At 31.4% G+C, this 23013-nt stretch overlaps 4 protein-coding genes across 13 annotated transcripts; 2 read left to right on the plus strand and 2 right to left on the minus strand.

The window, feature by feature from the left end:
• Positions 1-301: 301 nt before the first annotated feature.
• Positions 302-3160, minus strand: LOC125064163 (GTP-binding protein Di-Ras2). Its single transcript, XM_047671020.1, has 4 exons — positions 2790-3160; positions 2106-2201; positions 1722-1982; positions 302-1401 (listed from the first exon to the last, which is right to left on the minus strand). The coding sequence occupies exons 1-4, from the start codon at positions 2925-2927 to the stop codon at positions 1267-1269; spliced, it is 630 nt and encodes a 209-aa protein (XP_047526976.1). The 5' UTR covers positions 2928-3160; the 3' UTR covers positions 302-1266.
• Positions 3161-3797: 637 nt separating this feature from the next.
• Positions 3798-12828, plus strand: LOC125064159 (constitutive coactivator of PPAR-gamma-like protein 1 homolog). Of its 4 annotated transcripts, XM_047671006.1 has the most exons (20): positions 3798-3937; positions 4194-4407; positions 5109-5287; positions 5360-5473; positions 5553-5699; positions 5783-5944; positions 6029-6224; positions 6312-6421; positions 6731-6922; positions 7043-7340; positions 7426-7585; positions 8173-8298; positions 8370-8481; positions 9610-9834; positions 10048-10251; positions 10468-10643; positions 10868-10956; positions 11049-11182; positions 11347-11435; positions 11774-12828. In XM_047671006.1, exons 2-19 carry the CDS (start codon positions 4260-4262, stop codon positions 11413-11415), a joined length of 2841 nt encoding a protein of 946 aa, XP_047526962.1. In that variant the 5' UTR covers positions 3798-3937; positions 4194-4259; the 3' UTR covers positions 11416-11435; positions 11774-12828. The 4 variants fall into 4 exon arrangements, with proteins under 4 accessions (XP_047526962.1, XP_047526961.1, XP_047526963.1 ...); XM_047671005.1 differs by having other exon boundaries at positions 11347-12828; XM_047671007.1 differs by having other exon boundaries at positions 7058-7340; positions 11347-12828.
• A 1370-nt stretch (positions 12829-14198) lies between these two features.
• LOC125064161 (GPN-loop GTPase 2) lies at positions 14199-16990 on the minus strand. 7 transcript variants are annotated; one of them, XM_047671018.1, is made up of 4 exons: positions 16756-16990; positions 16229-16457; positions 15995-16141; positions 14199-14431 (listed from the first exon to the last, which is right to left on the minus strand). In XM_047671018.1, exons 2-4 carry the CDS (start codon positions 16401-16403, stop codon positions 14424-14426), a joined length of 330 nt encoding a protein of 109 aa, XP_047526974.1. In that variant the 5' UTR covers positions 16404-16457; positions 16756-16990; the 3' UTR covers positions 14199-14423. The 7 variants fall into 7 exon arrangements, with proteins under 7 accessions (XP_047526974.1, XP_047526973.1, XP_047526972.1 ...); XM_047671017.1 differs by having other exon boundaries at positions 15995-16457; positions 16869-16990; XM_047671016.1 differs by having other exon boundaries at positions 15995-16457.
• A 1048-nt stretch (positions 16991-18038) lies between these two features.
• Positions 18039-19614, plus strand: LOC125064088 (60S ribosomal protein L37). Its single transcript, XM_047670875.1, has 3 exons — positions 18039-18071; positions 18244-18379; positions 19437-19614. Exons 1-3 carry the CDS (start codon positions 18069-18071, stop codon positions 19574-19576), a joined length of 279 nt encoding a protein of 92 aa, XP_047526831.1. The 5' UTR covers positions 18039-18068; the 3' UTR covers positions 19577-19614.
• Positions 19615-23013: the final 3399 nt, after the last annotated feature.

Here is a 23013-nt window from a genome sequence, read left to right on the forward strand (position 1 = left end):
GTTTAATAGTGAAACTGTAATGTATATAAATATTATACAAATAAACTATTTTGGCACATTCTTTAAAAATCTCGCAATGACATCCTTACAATTTTTCGTTTGCAAATTAATAGTATTCTTATATATCTAACAATAACAATGTCACTTAATCATATAACTTAAAAAAAAAACACGTTGAGATCAATAAAGACACATTAACACAATTGTATTATATAAAACCACAAGGACGAATCAAAATAAATAAATATGACAACTAACACAAATTAAAGATATAAAATTAACATTAAAAATACTTTGCAATTCTCCTAAAAAAAAAACATTGTTAATATTATATAAATGTATTATCCTTCAAAAATGCAAAAAAAATATTTCAGGTACATACTCAAAATATACTTATAAAAATGCATCATGACTGTTTATATTAATCAGCACACAATTTGATAACATTAAGTCCTACAGACTCGATTTCGTTGTATTTTTCACACTAACATATGGAATTGTCACTCCTTCAGTGTCACATCAGTCATTATATTATGTAATATGCAACTAGTGTAAATAAAACAATTCTTATTATTAGCAAAATATAAATTTAGAAGATGATGAGTTAATCCATCACAATAGAACCATTAACATAAATAGGCATAATAATATATTTTTTTCTTAATTAAATGCAATGTAATAATAAATCCTTTTAAAAATTACTGTGACTAGAATAAAAAATACAGCATATTTATAATCGCATACAAGTAATAAACAACACTACATGCAACCAATTATTGAATCTATAACTGTTAAAAAAAAAACTTTCAGTGGATTTGTGTACTTTCATTTCAGTGTAATATAATCTATTTTTTAATATATCTTGTAGCAGAAAACAAAAATTTAGATCTTAAGCAACAAAACTCTCTGAAAATATGTATAATATGATTGTCCATTGTTTTCACATATGAAATCTATCCAATAGAGGTAACATATTATACAACTACTATCATTAAATGATAATCATTTGTATAATAATATTGAAGAAAAATGACAACAAATTTAAAAAAACAATATAATATTATGCAAGCAAATATTGATTTCTGCATATTGACTTAAAAAGAAGTTTCAATTCTTGGACTGACCATATTTTCAATACCAATAATTTTTAGCTTACTAACCTATACTATCTCATTACATAAAATGGTTATTATATTGTCATGTATTATGCAATGTTGCTTATTACTTGAAATTAATAATAAATGAGATAAAAAATAATTCTTTCCATTACATGACAAGGCATTTCTCTCTTCCACTGGCAGATGCTTCACCGCCTTCTTTAACCACCTTCTCTTTCTTCTTCTTACCTTTACCATCAACTTGTAATGAGACATTTCTGTTCTTTTCCATATTCAAAAGTTCCTGAAATGTAAATACTCTGATAAAAATATTTACCAATTAATATAAAGCTGTAACCCTCAGCAGATAATGCAATTTTTTTATTACAATATTAACAAATTTCAGTAGAACATTAATTTAAAAATAAAATACCTTCTTGGTCTATAAAAATACATTAATAAAAGATAACACTATAGAATCTGTATCGTTTTCCAAAACAACAATACAAAATATTTTTATAAGCCAATATAAGTTTAGGAGACCCTTTTTCCTAATACAAACAATACAAAAAAGTTTTCTCAGAAATACTTTGAAAAATAAAGTAAATTCAAAATATATTTTACCTGAAAGAGCTGAGTAACATTATGATTTGTTTTAGCAGAAGTTTCCATAAATGAAACTCCCCACGTTTGTGCCTGTGCTTGTCCTTCAGCAGCAGATACCTCTCGTATTTCAGGACTCTCGTCACATTTGTTTCCAGCAAGCATCACTGGAATATTTGGCAACTCTGTACCTTTGATTTCTTTTATTGTCTGCCATATTGGTTTTAATTCTTCCAATGATTGTCGACTGCTGACTGAATATACAAGAATGAATGCATGACCCTGCAATACATGCATCACATTTTGTAACTGTATTTTAAAGACAATAAATCCACAAAATAGGTTACATATTTTATATTCCAAAATATTATTGTAAAATTATTATTATATTTAATTAATTCTTACCTTACTTATGGATAATCTTTGCATAGCTGGAAACTGGTGAGATCCTGTTGTATCAGTAATTTGGAGTGTACAAATTGTTTTGTTGCTGCTTATAACCTGAAAATCCAATGATTTATATGTATATAGTAAGACTGGTCAAATTAATCTGTTCTTTTCATTACTTTTAAAATACTTGATGACTATGACTTTTTGTGGCATAGGCATTTTTATAACTTTTTTTCTATTTCCAGAAATGATAATATTTTTAATCAATTGTAAGGTTTATTTTAATATTACATAAGCAATAGTATTATAAATACATTACATGTAATGTGAAGTACTCAATTTGTAAAGTAATCCTGCAAAGGACATTTTCAAGGCACTTTATTGGCTTATAGCCAATAATATTTTTTAAGTAAGTTGGCAATATATATTGAACAAAAAATCATTAACAATTTCAACATTAAAGTATATCCAGGCTATACATATATAAATAGTTTTGAAAATTTAAACAGAGGCAACAAAAGCAATGTAACTCACATAAATATGATACTGATAGAAATAATGCTACGAATGGAATTTGGCATATAGAACCTACCAAATTATAGAATAAAAAAAAAAATGTTTTACAGTTTTAGTCTTCGAAATAAAATAAATTATGAACCGTTCTTAATTGCAAACAATATAAATAAAAACTAATCTTACTTGTCTATAAGTATCTTCTATGGTAGGTATGTAGGATTCTCGAAATGTGCCTTTAACAAATCGTAGCACTAAAGAACTTTTTCCTACACCTCCAGCACCAAACACAACAACACGGTAATCGTTGCTTTGCTCTGGCATTGCTAGTTTTTTTTTAACTCCTTAGAAATCAATTTATGAAATGTATTTCCACTAGTTATTGTTGCGATTCTTTATAGCATTTTAAGCTATTCCAAAACTATATTCAGACTAGATTCTTTTGTATCGGTTAAAAGTAACAATAAGCTATATTTTTGATACAGTGAAAACACATTATTAGTATTTTTTTAGTTTTACAACGCCCAATCATCACATACCTAGACAACGAATGACAAGACGAGTGACGCTATCTAATATCTATATCTTTAACTTAGCTAACGTCAAAATTTACTTTTTTTTTAAATAAATTGTGCCATACACTATTATATTATGAAGCTTGCTATTTAATACATATTAAGAAATTATTCAGTAAACCGACTGAAACTAGATTAGATAGAAGTATAAAGGTTTTATTGAACACTACAGTGAGTGATATTATCTCGATAATTATTAATATTCTTGAGATTCTTAATGAGGATATAAGTCAACTGTTTAATAATTTTAATTGGGTTAAGTAACATACAACGTACAGCCTAAACCTAGCCTAAGCCCAATTTTGCACAAAAAATCCTTATAGAAAGTATCCTCTAAGAATTTTTCAAAATTCTTTCTTTCGTGTTAGAAATATGAAATCGGTATTTAGACTTATGCCAAAAATTTAAAGACAGCAACAGATTTTTTAAAAATTAATAAAAATTAACCTGAGAGGGTAAAACTTAGAATGAAAATTGTTTAGATGTTTTTAAAAAAATATTACCAGAAAAGTGAAATGTGGAATAATTTTTAAAAAGAGTTCTTTTTATTTCACTATTTGAATAATGTAATATAATTATATACAATACAATGTTCAAAGTTTTATTATGGTATACCAATCAATAAGTTATACATTATCTGTGAAGACGAACATCGAGCACTGAACAGGGAAGGATTAGAAAATTACAAAATTACAAATGGCTTCCGTTTCCAACTTTCGGCTGCCGTAATTCACTGTTGGCATGGTTTTTTGAAATAAGGTTCGTACATGATGTCCTTTAAAATTTTTTTCTTTAGTTTATAGAAATGTAATTATAACCATACAATAAAAGAGATTCATTGTATTTTAACTAAAATTAAATATGAAAACGTGCCGGTTATGTATTCGGTCTTGTGCATGTTTTTTTTACTAATCTAATAATTTATTACTGCTAAAAGAAACAACTGTAGCCTTGTCTTTGTCAAAATGGTGTATATTATAATTAATTTACACCAAATAAATTCTATCTTTTACAGAACGCTTAATTAGTTGAGGCGAACGCGTTCGATCGAATTTTTATACGATTTTACTGGCCGACGACCATGGGTATTCAAGATCTACAAATATTTTTAGAAAACGAGGGTGTAGGAGTTGACTTGTTTCGAGTCGCTAGAACTCATCCTGGTGGTTTTCGATTAGTATTAGACGCTGAAGGATGTTTAGATCGTTTATATGGAGGATATTTTTCAGGTAATTATAAAGTTGTATCCATATATTTTAGTAAGTTAAATAATTTCAGAAAATGAATTGAAGTACATCTTACCAATTGTCAGGTCTTATGAAGGTAGATTCATAAATTGAATTTGTTATTATTTTAAATAGCACTAAATAAGTCTGTCTGGGGTTAAAATAACCAAAAAATAAAGATGATTAAATAACTGACTATTTTGAGCTGATTATTATTATATTGTTTTATTGCGTGTCATGCCTATTATATTTTTGAGCACATCTGAGACCATTCAAATGATAAGATGAATTACCAAACTTTAATAATATTTATATTCATAAATTAAATAATTTTAGTAGTAACATTAATGCTCAAACTGCCCTGCCTTTATAAATGAATTTCTATAGCAAGAAACTATACAATTTTTCAATTTCCTAAATTGATATCTAATTTATTTTAAAGAAATAAATATTAGACTCTGTCATTGGCTACATCCATAGCTGCAGTTCATCTGCAACTTGAGATTTATATCATAACTTTTAGACATGTATTATGTGTACGATTAAAATATATACCAAATAAATTTATCAGTTACATATTTTAATTGTTTTTGCTTAATATATTATTGAACCTATAGAATTAAACAAAATAAATAAATAATTTATCAAATTATAATTATTATACATAGTGTTTGTAATGTACAATTATTTTTTATTGAATTTAGATTGGGCATGTGGTGGTCAATGGGCCCGCTGTGTTCAATTTCTCACAACTTTGGCACAAGCATTAGCGGAGCATCAAGTGGCTTTATGTGTTTGCTTCAATGGAGCCCACCCCACACCTCCAGCTTTACCACAACACTGGATCCAAACGCAATCAACATATAGACAGAGAGTTAACTCTGTAAGTAATATTTGAATACCTTTTATAATTTAATATATTTGATAAAAATTAAACTTAACTTGCTTTTTGCAGGTGCTACGACACATTGTAACAAAAGGCACCCCACCACCAAAAGTTTGGTGGGTTCCTCCAACAGGATTACATTCTTGCCTTCGAACAGCCTTGCGATACCTCAACATCCCAATTGTATGTAATGTATCATGTATGATTTTGGATTGGAAATTTAATGATTAATATTAATATCACAAAATATTTTTCTCTATAGATGGTATCATCTGATGATCATTGTCAAGAAGTAGTTGGGTTGTGTCGTGAGAAAACTTATGCTGGTCTCGTGGGTTGTTCTGGAGAATATTTAGTTTTTCAGCCACCAAGATATTTTAGCTCATCTCAACTTAAGCTTACATATAGAGTTAGTATTCCATAAACAATTGTATAAAATATTGTATTGAATGAAATTGTATTATAAATACTAATTAATATTTATTTCTATAGTCCTCCTTGGAAACCAAAGAGTACATGGTCCATGATTTACCAAAGTTACTTGATGTACCCCAGGATAGACTTTGTCTTATGGCTGCACTTCTTGGTGGAGTTATTTTATCAGAACAAAGTCTTACCGACTTTTATAAGCGCTTAGGAATTGCTCAAAAGAAGGTATATATTCAAACAATCTTTACATTTTTCTTTTTACATTATTAAGTAGCTGATTCTAACCTTTTTTTTTTCATATGATTTTAGCAACAAGTTCCTCCAGAAACTCTCATCAAATCAGTTGGCCAATTTGTAAAGGATTTACCATCATCCGATATAGATGCTGCTTGCATTGAAATATTTGGTGACTTGAATGATCTTCGTGCTGCCAAATTAAAACAGGCTGTACAATATTATTTAAATGGTACTAAAGATGGATTCCTGAAGTATAGAACTGCTTCTGGTAAGAGTCCCATGCAGAAACACTCTATTATTTACTATTTCTTTTATAAAATTCATTTTTATATAATTGTTATTCACATCGTCGTAGGTCGTCGCCCGAAAAATAACAAAAAAAATCAAAAGCCAGATATGAGTCCGCAGTCAACATCCCTAGATCTGGACACTTCGAAATTGGCCAGCGAGTCTTCCGAGCATGAGGTTTACCATTTGTTTCTTCTTCATATAATAAATAATAGCTAAGGTCATCCACGCCTTTTACATCAACTCACTCATTGGCATTCATTAAAAACGCAATGAAATGCATGTTATTCACAAAATTAAACTACAATTTCCATGTGCCAGGTCTTTCTAATTTCATTTCATATTTCTTTCTTATCTTTAATTTATTTTTCATTTCTTTATATAATTTTATTCTCTTATTTTTTTGTTTTTGTATTATTTTATTTTACTAACATCGGAAGTAAGCACTTGGAAGTTATGAAAAATTCGATACTCGATAAATTACAGCAAAAAGGCTTGGAAGATTACAAATTGGCTACGGCAAATGCATTGATGAATGCCGACTATGGCATCGAGGAACACTGTCACGAATTGAGCCACAGCGTCGCGGGCCTTTCATTGGACGGCGGGGACGCGGCATCCGTCAAACAGCTACCCGTTAAACCTACTGACAAAAACGAGAAACCTACATCCAAAGAGGTGTGACTCATGTAGAGTTATTTTTTTGTAATAGAGAGAATACCAATGTGTATCATCTCACGTCACGTTTTCAATACTTAAATGTTAAATGAATACAAATTATTATATAAATAAATACAGACTAAACAATTACAGCCAACAACGAGTGCTGCCAAGCACATTCAAAGCGATGACAATTGTCCACCTGCCCCCGCTGAGGTGCTGCGGACGTGCGCCGAGCGACACACGCGTGGTCTCATGCACCCGCAGATGCTGTCTATTTTGACACACCGTCAAATAACTCTACCTGTTCTCATGGAAGATGATAATCATCGTGAAATACCTTCTATACACCATTTTTTCAGACCAATAAGACAAAATGTTTATGCTATCTTGTATAATATGCATCACCACAGGTTCATGGCCCAAAAAGCTAAAGGTATTTCATAAATTTATGATAGTCTTATATTGATGAAGTCAAGTCCTATATTACTATGGAGTATAAAACAAAATAAACATTACAGATGAAGGTGCTGCCATTGCGTCTACCAGCAGCGAACGTCCATCCACTGTTCAAGTAGCAGAATGGATATTTTCTCGTGTTAATCCTGGAAAAAATCCAGAGATTGTACCTGGAATTGTCCTTGATTGGCCAGTACCGACAGTACAGAGGCTTTGGTTTGGGTATGTATTTCATATTCTTAAAAGTTACTGAAGGATATTTATGTCTGTCTATGTCAAAAATCACATTCATTAGTTTCAGTGTAGCTATTGATCATTAAAACTTATTAGCATTAAATACATAGGTATATAAATTTATTACTTTCAATTAAATATACTTTTCGAGTCTTGTTGTTTCTTTCTAGTTTTAATTTCGAAAAATCGTAGTATAGTTTAAATGACTATAACATAAAGCTGATTTATTAAATTTTCTCGAAATTTGAAATTTCATGTCATGTGTGGTTTGTTTTTTTCACTAGTATGTTATAAATGTGTGGATAATAATTAAGAAATCAATTAAACAAATATATATATATATATACAAAAAAAATCAAAAGCCAGATATGAGTCTATATATATATATATATGATTACTATTATTCTAAAAAGGAGTATTCCTATGAATAACTATAACTATTTTCACTTCCTCAGCTCTAAAGTAATTAATAAGTCTTAGAAGTTAGATGAATAAACATTTTTTTTTTAATTTGATAGGTACTATTATTTAAACTAATAATTTAACATTCTAACAAATATGTGTTTTTATTGCAGCACAGCACAAGATGATAAATGTCGTCGTATGCGCGCATTTCTTTCTTGCATGCGCTCGGACACTCCACTTATGTTAAATACTTCATATGTGCCACAGCATCTGCTTATTTTAGCCACTGTTTTGAGGTAAGATTGGTCTAATATTTGATATATTTTATGTTTTGAGTTGTTATTTAACAAGATTTATTTATTCTTAGGTTTATCATGACATCGCAAATACAAATTTTAAGAAGACAGGAGTTGGACGCATTTTTGGCTACAGCTTTTTCAAATGATCTCATGAATGCTCTTCACTTACAAGAAATGACTGTAAGTTGTTTTTTAAATAATAAATTGTGTACAAAATATCTGTGCCACATATTATACCATAATGATGTAACTAAAAATATATTAAGTCCTTAAATATGAAATTGGCGTTTTGTAGGAATATGTATTGGAGGAATATAAAGTCGATTTTTTTTTTGTAAAATATATTTAATTAGTCAAAGTATGCACCATTTTTATCTGCATATATGTACTTTTGCCATCTCATATGCAGTTCATTGTTCCCTTTACTAAAAAAATTAATAAACTCTTTGAAGGTGGTTTGGACTACCGTATCGGAGTTGAATGTTGTTCCTTGTAATAAGTTGTCCAAATTCCGGAAAAAAAAAGTAATCTCTTGAAGCAAGGTCCGGGGAGTACGGTAGATGTTGCAGACATTCCAATTTTACCTCATCTAATTTAGTGGTTGTTTGTTTCCCCCACGTGAAAACATTGAAACCAAAAACGTACCGTGCTTTCTTTTGTGATACACGCGCGCATTATTAATCCTTCTTGTACTCGTAAATATACCCATTACCCATATTTCTATGCTATAATATAATTCTTCCATAATAACTTATCTTAACATCTTTAGCAGTAGATGCATAAATTATAAAGTGTGACAATTTTTAACTGATTTTATTGTCATTATCAATAAATGTCAATAACGTCACTGCTTTTACATTATTATACTTTTACTTTATTATATTATTTTTCATATTAATTGAAAATTTTAATGTTTAAAATTTTATGATTCTATAGCTTTAACATGATATACATTTTAGGGAAATGAGTTATATCATGTTGGGTTAGGTGAATTACTGAGACTTTTTTTTTAGTGTAAAATAAAATAAAAATGTGAGTTAATATTTTTAGTCAGTTTATTAAATTACATTAGCTTTTATTTTAAACAACGGAATTATTAAAATATAAATATAAATTAAAATTTCTGCTTGTTTTCTTTAAAAAGATTGAGAATTATAAAGTAATCACATCATTAACACAATAAACATAGCCTGCGCTCATACTATGAAGTGAAACTCTTGGCTACTATGGAAAGTCATAAAACACGAAGTTAAAAAAAAGGAACTTGTACGGAACATACATTTGATTTGATAATGACGGTTCGTATAGGTTCAGGGCATGAGCTCTCGTGGCGTGCAGCTGGGCGCCCTGGTGATGGCGGGCGCAGAAGCAGCTCTGCTCGCCAACGACGCGTGTGGTGCTCCCGTGCCGTGGCTCGTCGCCGCGCCCTGGCTCTACTTTGACGGCAAGCTGCTACAGCGCAACCTGCACCGCGCAGCACACTGCAAACATCTGGCGCAACTCTGTGACAATCATCTCGACACTGTCGTCAAGGTTTGTGTCGTATTGTTTTGCAGATATTTAGTAAAAAAATATAAAACTTATAGCTTCATATAAGTTTATTTTATACTATTTTGTTTTTTTTTAGTATGATATCTTTTATCAATCTTCGACCCTCTTATTGAATTTAACGGACTGATTAATAATGTCTTAAAAATCACAGAAACATCTAATGGGTTGAAAATACAAAGAGCTCGTGCTATGCAGGTGGAACGTATGCGCAAGGCTATTCTTGAGGGTCTAGAAGTGGAGTTTGCGATGCCACCCCTGCCACTAGTGGGCGTGGTGGGCGAGCCGTTGGCGTGGCGCGGTCGCGGCCGCGGCGCACGTCTAGAGATCGCCGGCGTTGTCGTGGGGCAATGGGGCGGCGGCTCCTACCCCACGCACCCGCGCGCGCCTCGTTACCCCCAGGTACCACGCTATAATAAACACATTATTCTTTTTTTAGTTCGTCATTTCATTGTTATAAATGAGATAAAAGAAAGCAAATTGTAATTATTGTTATTTTGATTACAAAATAACAACAATTTCATCATCGGCCCTGTGGCATCGGATTTGAACTTATTAAGAATATCTTTCATTTTCATATACAAATAATATTTTAAAAAGCCTTACGTGATCGGCCAGGTCAGCTACGTGGGATACACGCCAACGCCTCGCAACGCGTACGGGGGTCGCAGCTGGCGCGGCGGGAGAGGACGTGGTCGCGGCCGTGGCGCCGCCCCTCTCCCCCGCGGCGCCACACGTATTCGTCGTCCGAGACACCATGAGCCGGCCAAGCCCGCAACGCTCAGCATTAACGGGTTAGTTAAATCTCTAAGTATAAAATCTATAAACTTTGTTGGCATTAGATAAGCAAATAAACGATAACCCTTTTTTGCTATCCTTAAAATTTAATATAAATTTATATTTATGATATATGTAAATGCTTTACTCAGATAGGTATGGTATGGATGGATCTGATATGGTAAATAAACCATCACATTTCAGTCAATGGTTTTTTCATCTACCTTTTATCTTGTTACAGTAAAACTGTTAGGCCTGATGATATGAGTCCTCCTGCTGATGACGGTAGTCCTCATGAAGATAGTTCCCAACCAGAAAATGATGGTGAAGGTACCCGATTTTGAGAGAACCTTAGTGCCTATAAAATTAACGAAAAAAGAAGAAAATATTGACATCATAAAAGAATACATTTAATTTTACAGGAACTCAACCTCAGAAAACAAAGACTGGAAAAAATATTAAGAAGAATTTAGGAAAAGGTAAAAAAAAGAGCTCTAACCACAAGACTGATGTAGCTCAGACATTGGAAGCCAATGGACCACTAGATAAGAACAAGGTGACTGCAGAATAAATTTCAGCAGCCCTTAAGGCTATATACAAACATCAGGATATTACAATAAAAAAAAAAACCTCGTTCCAGACTTCAGCCGATTTCACATTATTTCTCCATGTTCTCAATTATAATAGTATACTTGTCGTTAACATGTTCCATCTTTTTAGGTGGCGGAAATTAGTCATAGTTCTGATCAAGAGCACTTTGGACAAGGTGATGCACCAGTTAATAACTAATTGTTTCTTTAATTCCAAAGGTAAATTTATGTATTTAATACATTTACATTCTTAGTACATATTTAGATATTACATTTGTTTAAGTTTATCTGGTTCAATTTTAAAACAAAAATGTCGTTACTATCTTTTATATCTGTTTTTTTTTTTTTTTTGTTTGAGATAAACCAGTACCTAAATATCTTCAATTGCTAGTGATGAATATCAGTGTAGTAATTGAGCTGTATTCTTTACTAGTTTTTAATAACAATTTCATAATGGTTAACGACGTAGTGGGAAACAATAACTTATTTCAATAGCACGTATTTCTTCAGAGGTTACAATCATCTGTAATAGTGAGAAAAATACTAATATCTTACAGAATGTTCACGGAGGAGAATATATTTATTCAATCGTGTATACGTGCCTCAACATCTATGAGACTTCCCAATTTAGAGACTGATTTTGTATTAATTCGATTGGCACAAAATGTTGCCACTTATAAGGTTCAAGACAAGGTTTAAAACCTATTTGAGACGATATTAGACGTCTCAACCCTATTAAGACAATCGGCTTTGTTTATTTTGCTTTGTGTTTAAAGGAGTATATATAATAATATTTATTGAAACAAGTTCTCCTAAAAGAAAGCAAAAGCAAAATATTCAGAGTCTACTACTTTAAGTAGTACAGTGTATATCTTTTTAAAGATAATAACTCTCGTAACATCTATTATCTGACAAGTGATAATTAGAAGATATATTAAAATTAACATGTTGATTGTTAAGTCATGTTTTATTAAAAAGTGAGATGACTTAGTAAAGAATATGTTTAGTTTAGCATATGGAGTACTGAGTCAGCATTATTTATTTACACATAGTATATTTACAATTTACCAAATTATTGTTTTATTTCTAAGTTTGGTTTGGTCTATGAAATCCCTAATTCATTTTAAATACTACTATTTTTAGGTTCTTAAGTTTCTCTATGCTGTCAATCATTTGTGACAGATTTTCTTGATTTCATAGGCTAAACCAATCGTGTTCAGACTTGTTTATAGGATTTCTTGTTGTATATTTAGGCATTATTGATTGTGTGTGAATGTTTTGTATTATCCGACATGTATGAACTGCTATCATTCCAGCTGAAAACAAAAATTTAATCTTTGACTTTATATAGATAAGCTTTAAATGCGTTCCCTGCAGTTTTTTTATCAAACATTATACTGATCTATACCTAGTTTGATAGCAGTTCATAACCCATATTGGGCCAATTGTTGAAATCATCTAAGATCATTTTGAATGAGTTTTATTATTATTATACTGTTTTCGTATGCACATGGGTAGTCGGATATTTTATACCATAGTGGTAAAAAAGATGTTAAGATTTAGGATAGAAATTGCATTTATTGAATGATGGTGGTGCTTTGAAATTTAGTCTGTGGGACTGCCTGAAACGAGTCTGAAACTCTTAGATTTAAGTCTATTGATAGACGTTTAATAAAACTGAACGAACATTCGTGTGTTGAGCTTTCCACATCCTATAGGGTATTATTTCGATAGAATATCTTAGATTTGTTAGTGATATATTTATATGCATTTTAGGAATCTCAAAACTGCGAATGTTCTTCACTTTATATGTATTTTTGTAAATTTGTTATATTGTTATACTTAAATTAAGCTGGAATGACTAACAAAAATTGAGACAAAGTCTTGATACACTCGATTGGTGGTAAACTGTCGAATTATCAGCATAATACACGTTACATTCCATTTCAATGAAAATACGAAAGTTCGAAACATACGAACAGTTGACACCAGTAGAGAATGGAACAAAATGAAGACTTTACAATTTGCTTATACCCTGGCTGAAACATAAATAAATATGTTGCCACAATAACATATTAATTGATTTTAATAATGAAAACATGATCAGAACTTGTATGCACACGTACAGTGGTCACACCGCTGTCTCTAGTGTTTGCCTAACAAAGTATAACGTAATGCGTCTGACTACTTCGTAATAAACGGCCATGAACGGCCGAAAGCGGGCCGTGCCCGGCTCCGATGCTATATTAGCAAAAAGCCGCCAATGCGGCAAACATACATAATATTATAAACGTATATTATTGCTTGCTTATTAAATAAACACAATGTGTAGCGTTTAGAATTTTAACTTCAATGTATTTTCATTTGTTTAAGAATTATGTGTATCAACAATAAAAGCATGTTAGAGGTTTGGTTATATTTCGTGAGGAAGTCAAGATTTTATATTAGTCGGTTTCAACTAAAGGGCACTATTTACATTTACTATTCTTAAATGTTTGAATATATAAAAATAATTGCCTTTTATGTTACCATACCGTACTTTGTACTTTGCTGCTTTCATATATACTTTGTTACATATTTAAAATGTAATATTAGCGGTGATTCCAAGAAGGAAGTAGATTTTATTTTTTCTCTTAAAACCATTATTCACTATAGTTTTAGAATATTCAACAGTGTAATAATACTACCTTTAATCCATTTTATAACTTGTTTGCTGACAATGGTCTCTTAATATTGTCAACATATAATAAATATATTAGAAAATATTTGTCATGTAATACATAACACTTTTCGTAATTGAAGTAGCAACATGGAACTGTGGCTTTTTGAAAACACTTATAACTTAACAACATAAACCTGCTAAATAATATAAATTAATAAAATGTTCATAGTAACTATTTTAGTTCACGAACGAAAAAAATATTGGATCAATTTAAATTGTAAAGAGTTGTATTTGTCTTCAAATAAAACGTTCCATTATTAAAGTTTGTTTTATTTCAATCTTTTAATTCTAAACGCTTATGTATTTCAGAGATAGATGTACCCTCAATATTAGCTATATGATTTATAACGATTTGGGTTGCATCTTTTATATCATTATACTTGTGCATAAGTTCAACTTGAATAGGTTTTGTGGTTTCATGATGCAGCAATTGATCTAGTCTATTTTCAACTTCTAAAAGTTTCATGTACAGGGTTTGATTACTTTTAGACATCTGAAAGTAAATAAAAAAGAACATAAGTATATTATACGTTAATTTATTTGCGAAAATGTTGGATAAATAATTTCTAATCTTCATGATACGTAAATTCTTATTATTATATGTGATATGAAAAATTTATGAATCTTAAGTTGTGAAAGTTATTCAGGTATTTTTCGGCTAATCTCCAAAACTTAACTGTACGACTACGATAGTCTGATGAAACAACAATCCAACATGACAGATGAGTCCGTTAACCTCGGTTTGTTACAAAGAAAATAAATTACATTCTATGCATAAATAAAGAATTGAACTTGAGACCTTAACTGTACAAGCTATCCACAGGGTAATCGGTCTACATTAATTAATTATATTCTATATTCATAACACAAAAATAGAGTTTATAATTCCATTATTTTACTTGATTAATTTTAATTACCATGGAGACTCAATGGTTATTTTTGATAAAACAAAATACTCAACATACCTGTTTATTAATGTCATATGGTATGTAGATAGAAAGAAAAAAAAATACCCCCTTGGGAAATGGCTTTTGGCATATTACCATTAATATACTAGACAAGCAAGTTTTAACAATAAAAATTAAAGATAAATGGCAAGGCATGCAGGAAAATAACTACTTCTAAATAAAACATCAAATCAATTGGTATATTGTTTATTCAAAGTCACTTTCAATTTTATCACTTATTCCCATAGCACATGCTAACATACTATTAATATGTCTACCTTCTTCAGATTTAAAAACATAGCCATTAGCTTTATCTACTACATTTTTTACACTTAATAAACTTTGCTTTTTGAACATATCAACAAGTTGAAAGGAAACCAAACTGTAATCTTCAATAATAGATATCAATGCACTGTTAAGCTTTTTATATTTATTTGTAAATTTATCACTGTCTAAGCTCTCCAGCAGGTAATTTAAATCTAGAACCTCTGTGTAAAAATCAATGCTAAATTCTAATTTATCTGCATGTTTCTTTAGTAAATCAACTTTAGTCAGTAAGTTAATATGAGGTAAGCCAATTTTCAACATTGCATTTAATGATAATATTAGAGCAGAAATAAATTTTCCAGCATCTGAACAATGATGTGAATCAATTAAATGCACCACACATAACTGGAGAGGTACAGATGTAGATAATTTTGAAAATATGTTTCTTAGTGAGTCATAGTGGCTATATAGTTCCACTTGACCAGGGAGATCAAACATATAAGTAGTTGAATTTTCACCTTTAATTTGATCTAATAACCAGTCAATATTTTTCTCTAAATATTCTATACAATAAACTAAAGCTCCATTTGGACCTAAATTATGTTGATCCATAACATCTTCAAGAACTATTAAGTTTCTAATATCTATTTCAGGTTTATAAGAAATACAGTCATTAGCTGGATCTAAGTTTACTAAAACTACTTTTCTGTCAATACTTTCTAATAACTTTGACATTTCACTGCAATATGTTGTTTTTCCTGCACCAGGTGGACCAAGAACCAATTGTCCATAATATTTATTTACAGTTTTGAATTTGTTAAGCATACTGATATATTACTCACTTTCTTCTCCCTTTAGATCCAAAATGATGTCTTTGCAAGCTTTAACAGTCTCAATATCATATGACTTTAAATTTATAAAGATGCAAAGTGGTTTTGTAATATTTATTGCTTCTGCCAGATATCTTGCTGCAACCTGCTGTTCCTCTCCTGTAGCACCAAAAATAACTTTTGTTGTATAAATATTGTCTACACCTAAAGGACTGTGGACTTGGTCTCTCTGAATCATTAACATACTCCCAATTTTTTGATACTGAGACACAATTAATAATGTTTTGTCAGTATACTCTGCTATAACAATTTCTGTAGGTACATCATCAATATCAGCCGCTATTGATTTGAACAATTTTTGTTCACTCTCATTCCCTGTTTGTTTTATTGTTAAATTTTTCATAACATCTAAAAGTTCCATTTTTTCTCAGATTAGGAATATATTTTTTTTATGTAATTAAAAAAGTGCACACTTCTGCAATGAAAATATATCTTTTCTATAAACAAATGTTTATAAAAACTTACTTAAATTAAAATTGCATAAAGATATCTAAGCGACATATTTGTAGCCAATTTGGTTTTAACAATTTATACAATTGGAATAGTTTATAGCAACATTAATAAATAATTTGCGTTACCAAATAAACACTACTCTTTTTCCATTTAATCGTAGGTATTTAAAATGTACTGTTTGTGAATAATAATGATCATAAACTAGGATTAAAAATACAATCGTAGAAATATGAATTGAAATAGGATAGGATTGTACTCACTTTATAAGTTTACTCAATATTACTAAGATATTATTTTTAGGAAATTGTTTGTTTACACGATGTTTACACTTAAGTAACAAAACACTAAGAGAAAATTGAAGATAGTCAATTACCAAAAAAATAAATGAATCGATCAATGATCATTAAATTAGATACTTCATTGATTGTTATTGATAGTTGCCAGTTGCTGGCTGATGCTTAAAGTGACAGTCATTGAAATCGGAATTCCGGTCTACATGAGGTCTTAGTGACAAATATTAAGTAGATTATAGACTATAGTAGAATACAGTTTTATAATACTTAGAGTTATGTCAAAACCTGACATTTTGTAGGATCTTTCGAAAATCTCCTATTTGGTGATAATTAATTACCCAACTCATTGAATTAAATGACAAATATTACACCTATAGGTATTTTATTTTACAAGCTTTTTTTTATATAATAAAAGAAAAATCTACGTTCACATTTTTACAAAGCACAAAAACTAAACCACAATAAATAATCTGTATGTAACTGATTAAAATTATTTAATAAGAAATAGTAGGTATTTATTTTGTCAATAATATATACAATATAAATTAAATCTAAATTTAAAAGTTCCATTAAGTGTATGGTAGGAGTTCGGACTTAAGGCCAGTTGATTTCTATGCTTGGGGTCACATGAAATCCCTAGTTAACGATATCTCGCCTGTATTACTCGCGGAAGACTGCAAATGTACAAAATAAGAATTACAAACGCATCAAATATGATGTAGAATAATTTGAATAGTTTGGTAGTTAAGTCACAACTTGGCAAATAATGCGACTTTGCGTACACAAAAGGGGAAGTTACTTCGAGCAAGAGACTTATATTGGGTATTGTTTTTAATTAATTTTGTGGTAATTTTAAATAGTGTTAAATAGTGATTAGTCCAAATTCGTTCATGTTCACCATTTCCACCAACGTCCTTTATGGTAATTTTTTTCGGGTGTTTTGAAATAATTTCCTAGTAGTTATACATTTTTGGAGAGCTAAGAAAACGGTTATGTTTTTAAACTAATCTGCAAGGCAAGTTACATTATGATTTTTTTGGTTGGTTGTTCGTCGATTCGTTTGCATGATGCATATGGGGTTAAAATTATTGCAAATAATCACCCATATCACCTCCTAACGGGAATACGTCGAATTACTAATAACCGTGTATATATTTTTAAATTATTATTATTATATAATATTATATAAAAATATTATTGGGCAACACTATTAAAAGCGATTAACTGGCAACATATTCACGTTTCTTTCATTCGTCCTTTGGTTGTCAAATTCCGACAAAATGGTAGTGTAATTTAAAAGTTTTAACTTAAATCGTAGAATATCGCTTTAAATGTGAAATAAAATAATGAAATTATGATTTAAAACAATCTTGGATTTAGCGTTCATTTGAAAATATTTAATATTTTCGTGACATTGTGTGTTCTTTGAAAATAACCTATTGGTAAATATTTCAGACGAAGGGTACATCCAGCTTCGGTAAACGCCGAAATAAGACACATACATTATGTAGGAGATGTGGAAGATCATCCTATCATATCCAAAAATCTAAATGTGCTCAGTGCGGTTACCCTGCAGCTAAGTTACGATCTTGTAAGTTGTAATTCTATAATATTAATATTGTAAGGTTAATTGAACGTGTTATTTATCTTTCAAAAAGTAAATAAGAAAATAACTTTTATTGAAGCCTACAATGATTGAGGAGCTATTCGTAATGAAATAGTTCCTTGTAAATGTAGGTAAATCATTTCTATAAAATATTCAAAGACATGGCTTCGTAAATAGCAATCTCATGCCATTTTTGAATATTTTGAACAGTGTTTTTATTTAACTACATAAAATATAAATTATTTGAAAATTGTATATTTTCCCATTCATATTATGCTATTATTTTACTAACATAAAAAACAAAAACACGAGAAAAAGAGAAAGCTATTTGTTTCTAAGAAACTATTTATTTCTACATAAGATATTGTTCATGTCGATTTTACTGGTTGGACATTGTACAGGTTTGTCTGGATACCCACCAGTGCTCCTCAATTATTATAACTAGCTATAATAATTGGGGACTTCACTTGTTTATAACTGGTCATACATAATTTTTGCCATACTTTACCGCTTGCTCAGCTCACTTAACGGAAGTTCTCAGAAAGAATATTTTTTGCCCGTTTTCACAACATTTGTCATAGTCATATACACTGCTCCTATTGGTTGTAGTGTGATGTTATATAGCTTTCAGCCTTCCTTGATACATTTGCTATCTAACACTGAAATAATTTTTCAAATCAGATCTGTAGTTCCTGAGTTTAGCGCATTCAACCTAACAAATAAATTGTTAATATTCAATTAGATATGTGTAATACAAGGTTAAAAAAACAAGCCTATAAACAACTGACAATCCATAGGACATAATATCCTAAATCCATCCTTTCCTATATTTAGGTTTCCTAAATCAGAACTTGTTATACTAATTTTCATATGCTCGAATATCATAAATTTATTTTATTAGTGATAATTCAAATAATGTCAATTCTTAATAATAATAAATGATTGAGAAACTATTTAGTAAATTTGATTATATTATGAAACTGCTATCTTATGTATAAAATTAATCTCACTAATTACAACAAATGTAACATCTTGTTTTCAGACCACTGGTCAGTCAAGGCGAAACGCAGGAAGACCACTGGTACTGGCCGTATGCGTCACCTTAAAATTGTCAGAAGGCGTTTCCGCAACGGTTTCAAGGAAGGAAAACCTACTCCGAAGAAAGCTGTTGCCTCCTCGTAAACTTATTGCTAATTGCCAATAAAAAAAAACATAAAATATATAATTATTTTATTTCTTAAAATTGATTAAATACAATTAAGATACCATATTTGTTAAGAAAATTAAATTTATTCATTCAATGGGTTTTAGTTGTGTCAACAGGCACAGTTAATTTCGCCATAGGATATTTATCGGTATGGCGAAAAGAACAAATACAAATCTTGAAAATAAGCATATTTGCAATCAAAATCGAAATATTTTATATTCATGATGACTCAAAAAAGCACTTTTTAATTGTCATGTTACACAGTTGAATTATATGCTAGCTCCAGTTCAGAAAGTAGTCTACCGAGAAGAACCGGCTAGAAACTCAATAGTTATTTTTTTCCACCATTTAAATTAGAGTATGTTAGTAAACAATTATTTTTTTAAATATCCTGTCTAGAAGTCGATAAATACTAAGTCCACACTATTTTTATCTAATACAATCCTGTATTGACTAATATGACAGTCACATGTATTACTCGCAACTAAATTTTATTACACTTAATATATTTTGCAAAAGAATGAAATGAATGGACGTAACACAAACATTCAACATAAATGGGGCAAGGAACATTAGCGGAGTTGGTTTGCATGAATAGTCGACAAGTGAACTGAAAACTGTGATCGCCTCTGAATCTTAAGTTGTAACGACGAATATTACCCCTATCAGATTTTGATGAAATCCAAATGGGGATTTGTCCATTAAAGTTTTCATATGAGAAAAATTCTTGTGAGGAAATCATAAAATGTGAACATTTTGATGATGTACTCAATTGGTAGATAGCTTAGTAACTCAGCTTAAAATAACCATAGGTGGGCACAGTTAAACCAAAAGTTAACTTCGTTAATTCGTTAGATGAAAAGTTAACTTCGATAATAGGTAGAGCGTTAAATTTCGAAAATATAACGCAAGTTAAAGTGGACCATTTAAAACTTATACTGCTTTTGGTCTGAAGAGAATTACGAAAAAAAAAACAAATAGAAAGGACAATAAAAGACACATTTATTTATGTCAATAATAAAGTAGGTAAGAATAAGGCTATTATTAATCGTTATTTCTCATTAGGTAATTTATGATAGATGGATGCATGTTCCCTTTCATAAAATTTAGCATATTAAAATTGACATCATAACGATGGTCGTTTAACGCGTAAAATATCTTTGCCCGTAGAAAAAAAACGTTCTACTGCAGCACTAGATTAAAAGATTTATTTACACTGGTTCACCTAAAAAGGCAGCACTCATAAAAGATTCTTTTAACTTCGTGTCCAGCCATGTTCTTATCAAACTCTGAGCTTTGTTTTTCAGAGATTTCTGGCTCCTAGACCTATTTTCTTCAAAATGAGTAACAGTGCTGTAAAAATCATCTCCTTCATTATTGCTGCGTCCGCTGTTGCCGACAGTCGCCGAACATACGAGCGTACCATGGCGCGTAATTCAAACAAATAAAATGACGACAACATGTCAACAAACGGATACTAATGTAACGGATTAAAGTTAACGGAAGTTAACAAGAGCGTTAACGTTTTTTGAAGTTAACTTAAAAGTTAATCCGTTCAGCAGATTGTTAACTTCGTCAATTAACGATTAACGGATTAACGAGTTAATGCCCTCCTTTGAAAATAACATACTTATATGTCGTGGGAGTGGGTATATATTCTAGCAATAGACTTATCGGAAAATATAGATCCCTGCCCTTAGGGAGGCACTCAACAGGCTGTATGTTGGTACAGTTGGCCTGTCGGTGAAAGTTTAAGTTGCGTCAGTTTAAATATGGAGGTTATTTGACAATTTTCATGAAAAGTTCTTTGAAATTGGACATTGGAGAATCTTTTACAAGGCTGAGGTTTGGTAGTATAGGATTTTGATAAATAAGAATCCGTAAATAAAAAAATGCCGTGTGGTGACGGCAACGAATATCACCAGGGCCGGACCGTAAGTTTAAGGAGCCCTGGGCTAACACTTAGGGGCCCACCTAAAACATATGTAGACTTGAATTAAATTAATTAAATGGGTTTGATTAATTTCCGGACTCGCAGGGCTGCAAACCATACCATCTGTTTAATTTAATAAAGTTATGGATTATTTCGCATTATCGTCTATTTTTTACTTTGACTTGACTAAGCTGGAGCCTCCTTGAATCCACGGGGCCCTGGGCTGAAGCCCAAAAAGCCATGTGGTAGATCCGGCTCTAAATATCACTACCCCATCTCATCTCGTGGAGGGCGTAAAAGTCGTCGCGAAGGAATATTTATCGGCGAACGGGTAGCAGCGTATATCTGAGTATTATGACCTGCGATCTAACTGCGATCATCAACCCACATGGCAAACGTGGTGATTACGGTATATCCCCCCAAATGTAAAACACCTTATTAATATAACACATTATAGATTATCTTGAAGTCCGTAACCTATTTTATTTCCGAGAGGGCGACCGACTGTCCTAAGGTGGTGTCAGGTTTATAGTCCACAAGTCTCTCATGAAAAAGGCAGTGAAAATAGAGAGTGTGTTTACTAGGATGGCATACCTTATACTTAGAATCACCAATCAGTATTTGCTGAAGGTATACGCTCCCACTTCCACACACTCTGACGATGAGGTTGAGGTTATGTATTAAGATATATCTAGAGCCATACATACCACTAACACTTATTATACTGTTGTTATGTGGGACTTACCGCGTAACTGGGTAAACGTTTCGGCGGTGAGCTGAAGGTAGGGCAATTTGGAGTTGGAGACCGGAATCCTCGGGGCCAGATGTTGACCGACTTCATGGAAATGGAAGGACTCTTTATGATGAACTCCTTCTTCAAGCATCCGGAACACCGCAAGTGGATCTGAATGAGCGCCGATGGTAAAACCAAAAATGAGATAGACTTTATTTTGTCGATGAGAAGACAGACCTTTAATGACGTCTCTGTGATCAATCTGACGTAATCCGAGATCAAACATAGACTGGTTAGAAGCTCGCTGAATCTCAATGTAAAACTCAAGAGGTCCCAATTTATAAAGTCCACGCTCCGTCCAACATCTTTCCACGTCCTAAACCTCGAATCCCTTCAGCTCGGCCTTTAAAACCGATTCGAATGCCTAGCAGAATGGATAGAGGTGGACGCATGCAATGACAGGTTTGTAGAAGCTGTCCATACAGCTGCATCTAAGTCTTTTAAGGCCCGCTTTATGAGAAACTGTGAGAAAGCCTTTGATTCGATCGAAACCTGGGCCGGGTTGAAGTCGCTTCTGAGGTGCCAAATCGACTATCGGTATATCAAGATGTTAGTGTCTGTATGAGAACGCCAGTCCGACTCCAGGATCAGAACTCGAAACCAGTCCACTCAAACCCGGCGTTCGACAGGGAGACGTGATATCTCCAAAACTGCTTTCGAGACAGCCAAGCTTCTGGACTAGAAAG

Source organism: Vanessa atalanta, chromosome 5 (genome assembly GCF_905147765.1).
Source record: "Vanessa atalanta chromosome 5, ilVanAtal1.2, whole genome shotgun sequence".
Lineage (NCBI taxonomy): Eukaryota > Metazoa > Arthropoda > Insecta > Lepidoptera > Nymphalidae > Vanessa > Vanessa atalanta.

What these genes read in the sequence shown, in the direction of transcription:
- LOC125064161 (XM_047671015.1), bottom strand. Translation starts at nt 15,977, where the DNA reads ATGCTTAACAAATTCAAAACTGTAAATAAATATTATGGACAATTGGTT.
- LOC125064159 (XM_047671005.1), top strand. Translation starts at nt 4,260, where the DNA reads ATGGGTATTCAAGATCTACAAATATTTTTAGAAAACGAGGGTGTAGGA. An exon ending in AACTTAAGCTTACATATAGA is followed by an intron (nt 5,700 to 5,782) that starts GTTAGTATTCCA and finishes TTATTTCTATAG; the next exon opens with TCCTCCTTGGAAACCAAAGA. An exon ending in ACCAGAAAATGATGGTGAAG is followed by an intron (nt 10,957 to 11,048) that starts GTACCCGATTTT and finishes TTAATTTTACAG; the next exon opens with GAACTCAACCTCAGAAAACA.
- LOC125064088 (XM_047670875.1), top strand. An exon ending in TGCAGCTAAGTTACGATCTT is followed by an intron (nt 18,380 to 19,436) that starts GTAAGTTGTAAT and finishes TCTTGTTTTCAG; the next exon opens with ACCACTGGTCAGTCAAGGCG.
- LOC125064163 (XM_047671020.1), bottom strand. Translation starts at nt 2,927, where the DNA reads ATGCCAGAGCAAAGCAACGATTACCGTGTTGTTGTGTTTGGTGCTGGA. An exon ending in AAAGATTATCCATAAGTAAG is followed by an intron (nt 1,983 to 2,105) that starts GTAAGAATTAAT and finishes CATGTATTGCAG; the next exon opens with GGTCATGCATTCATTCTTGT. An exon ending in ATGTTACTCAGCTCTTTCAG is followed by an intron (nt 1,402 to 1,721) that starts GTAAAATATATT and finishes TTTACATTTCAG; the next exon opens with GAACTTTTGAATATGGAAAA.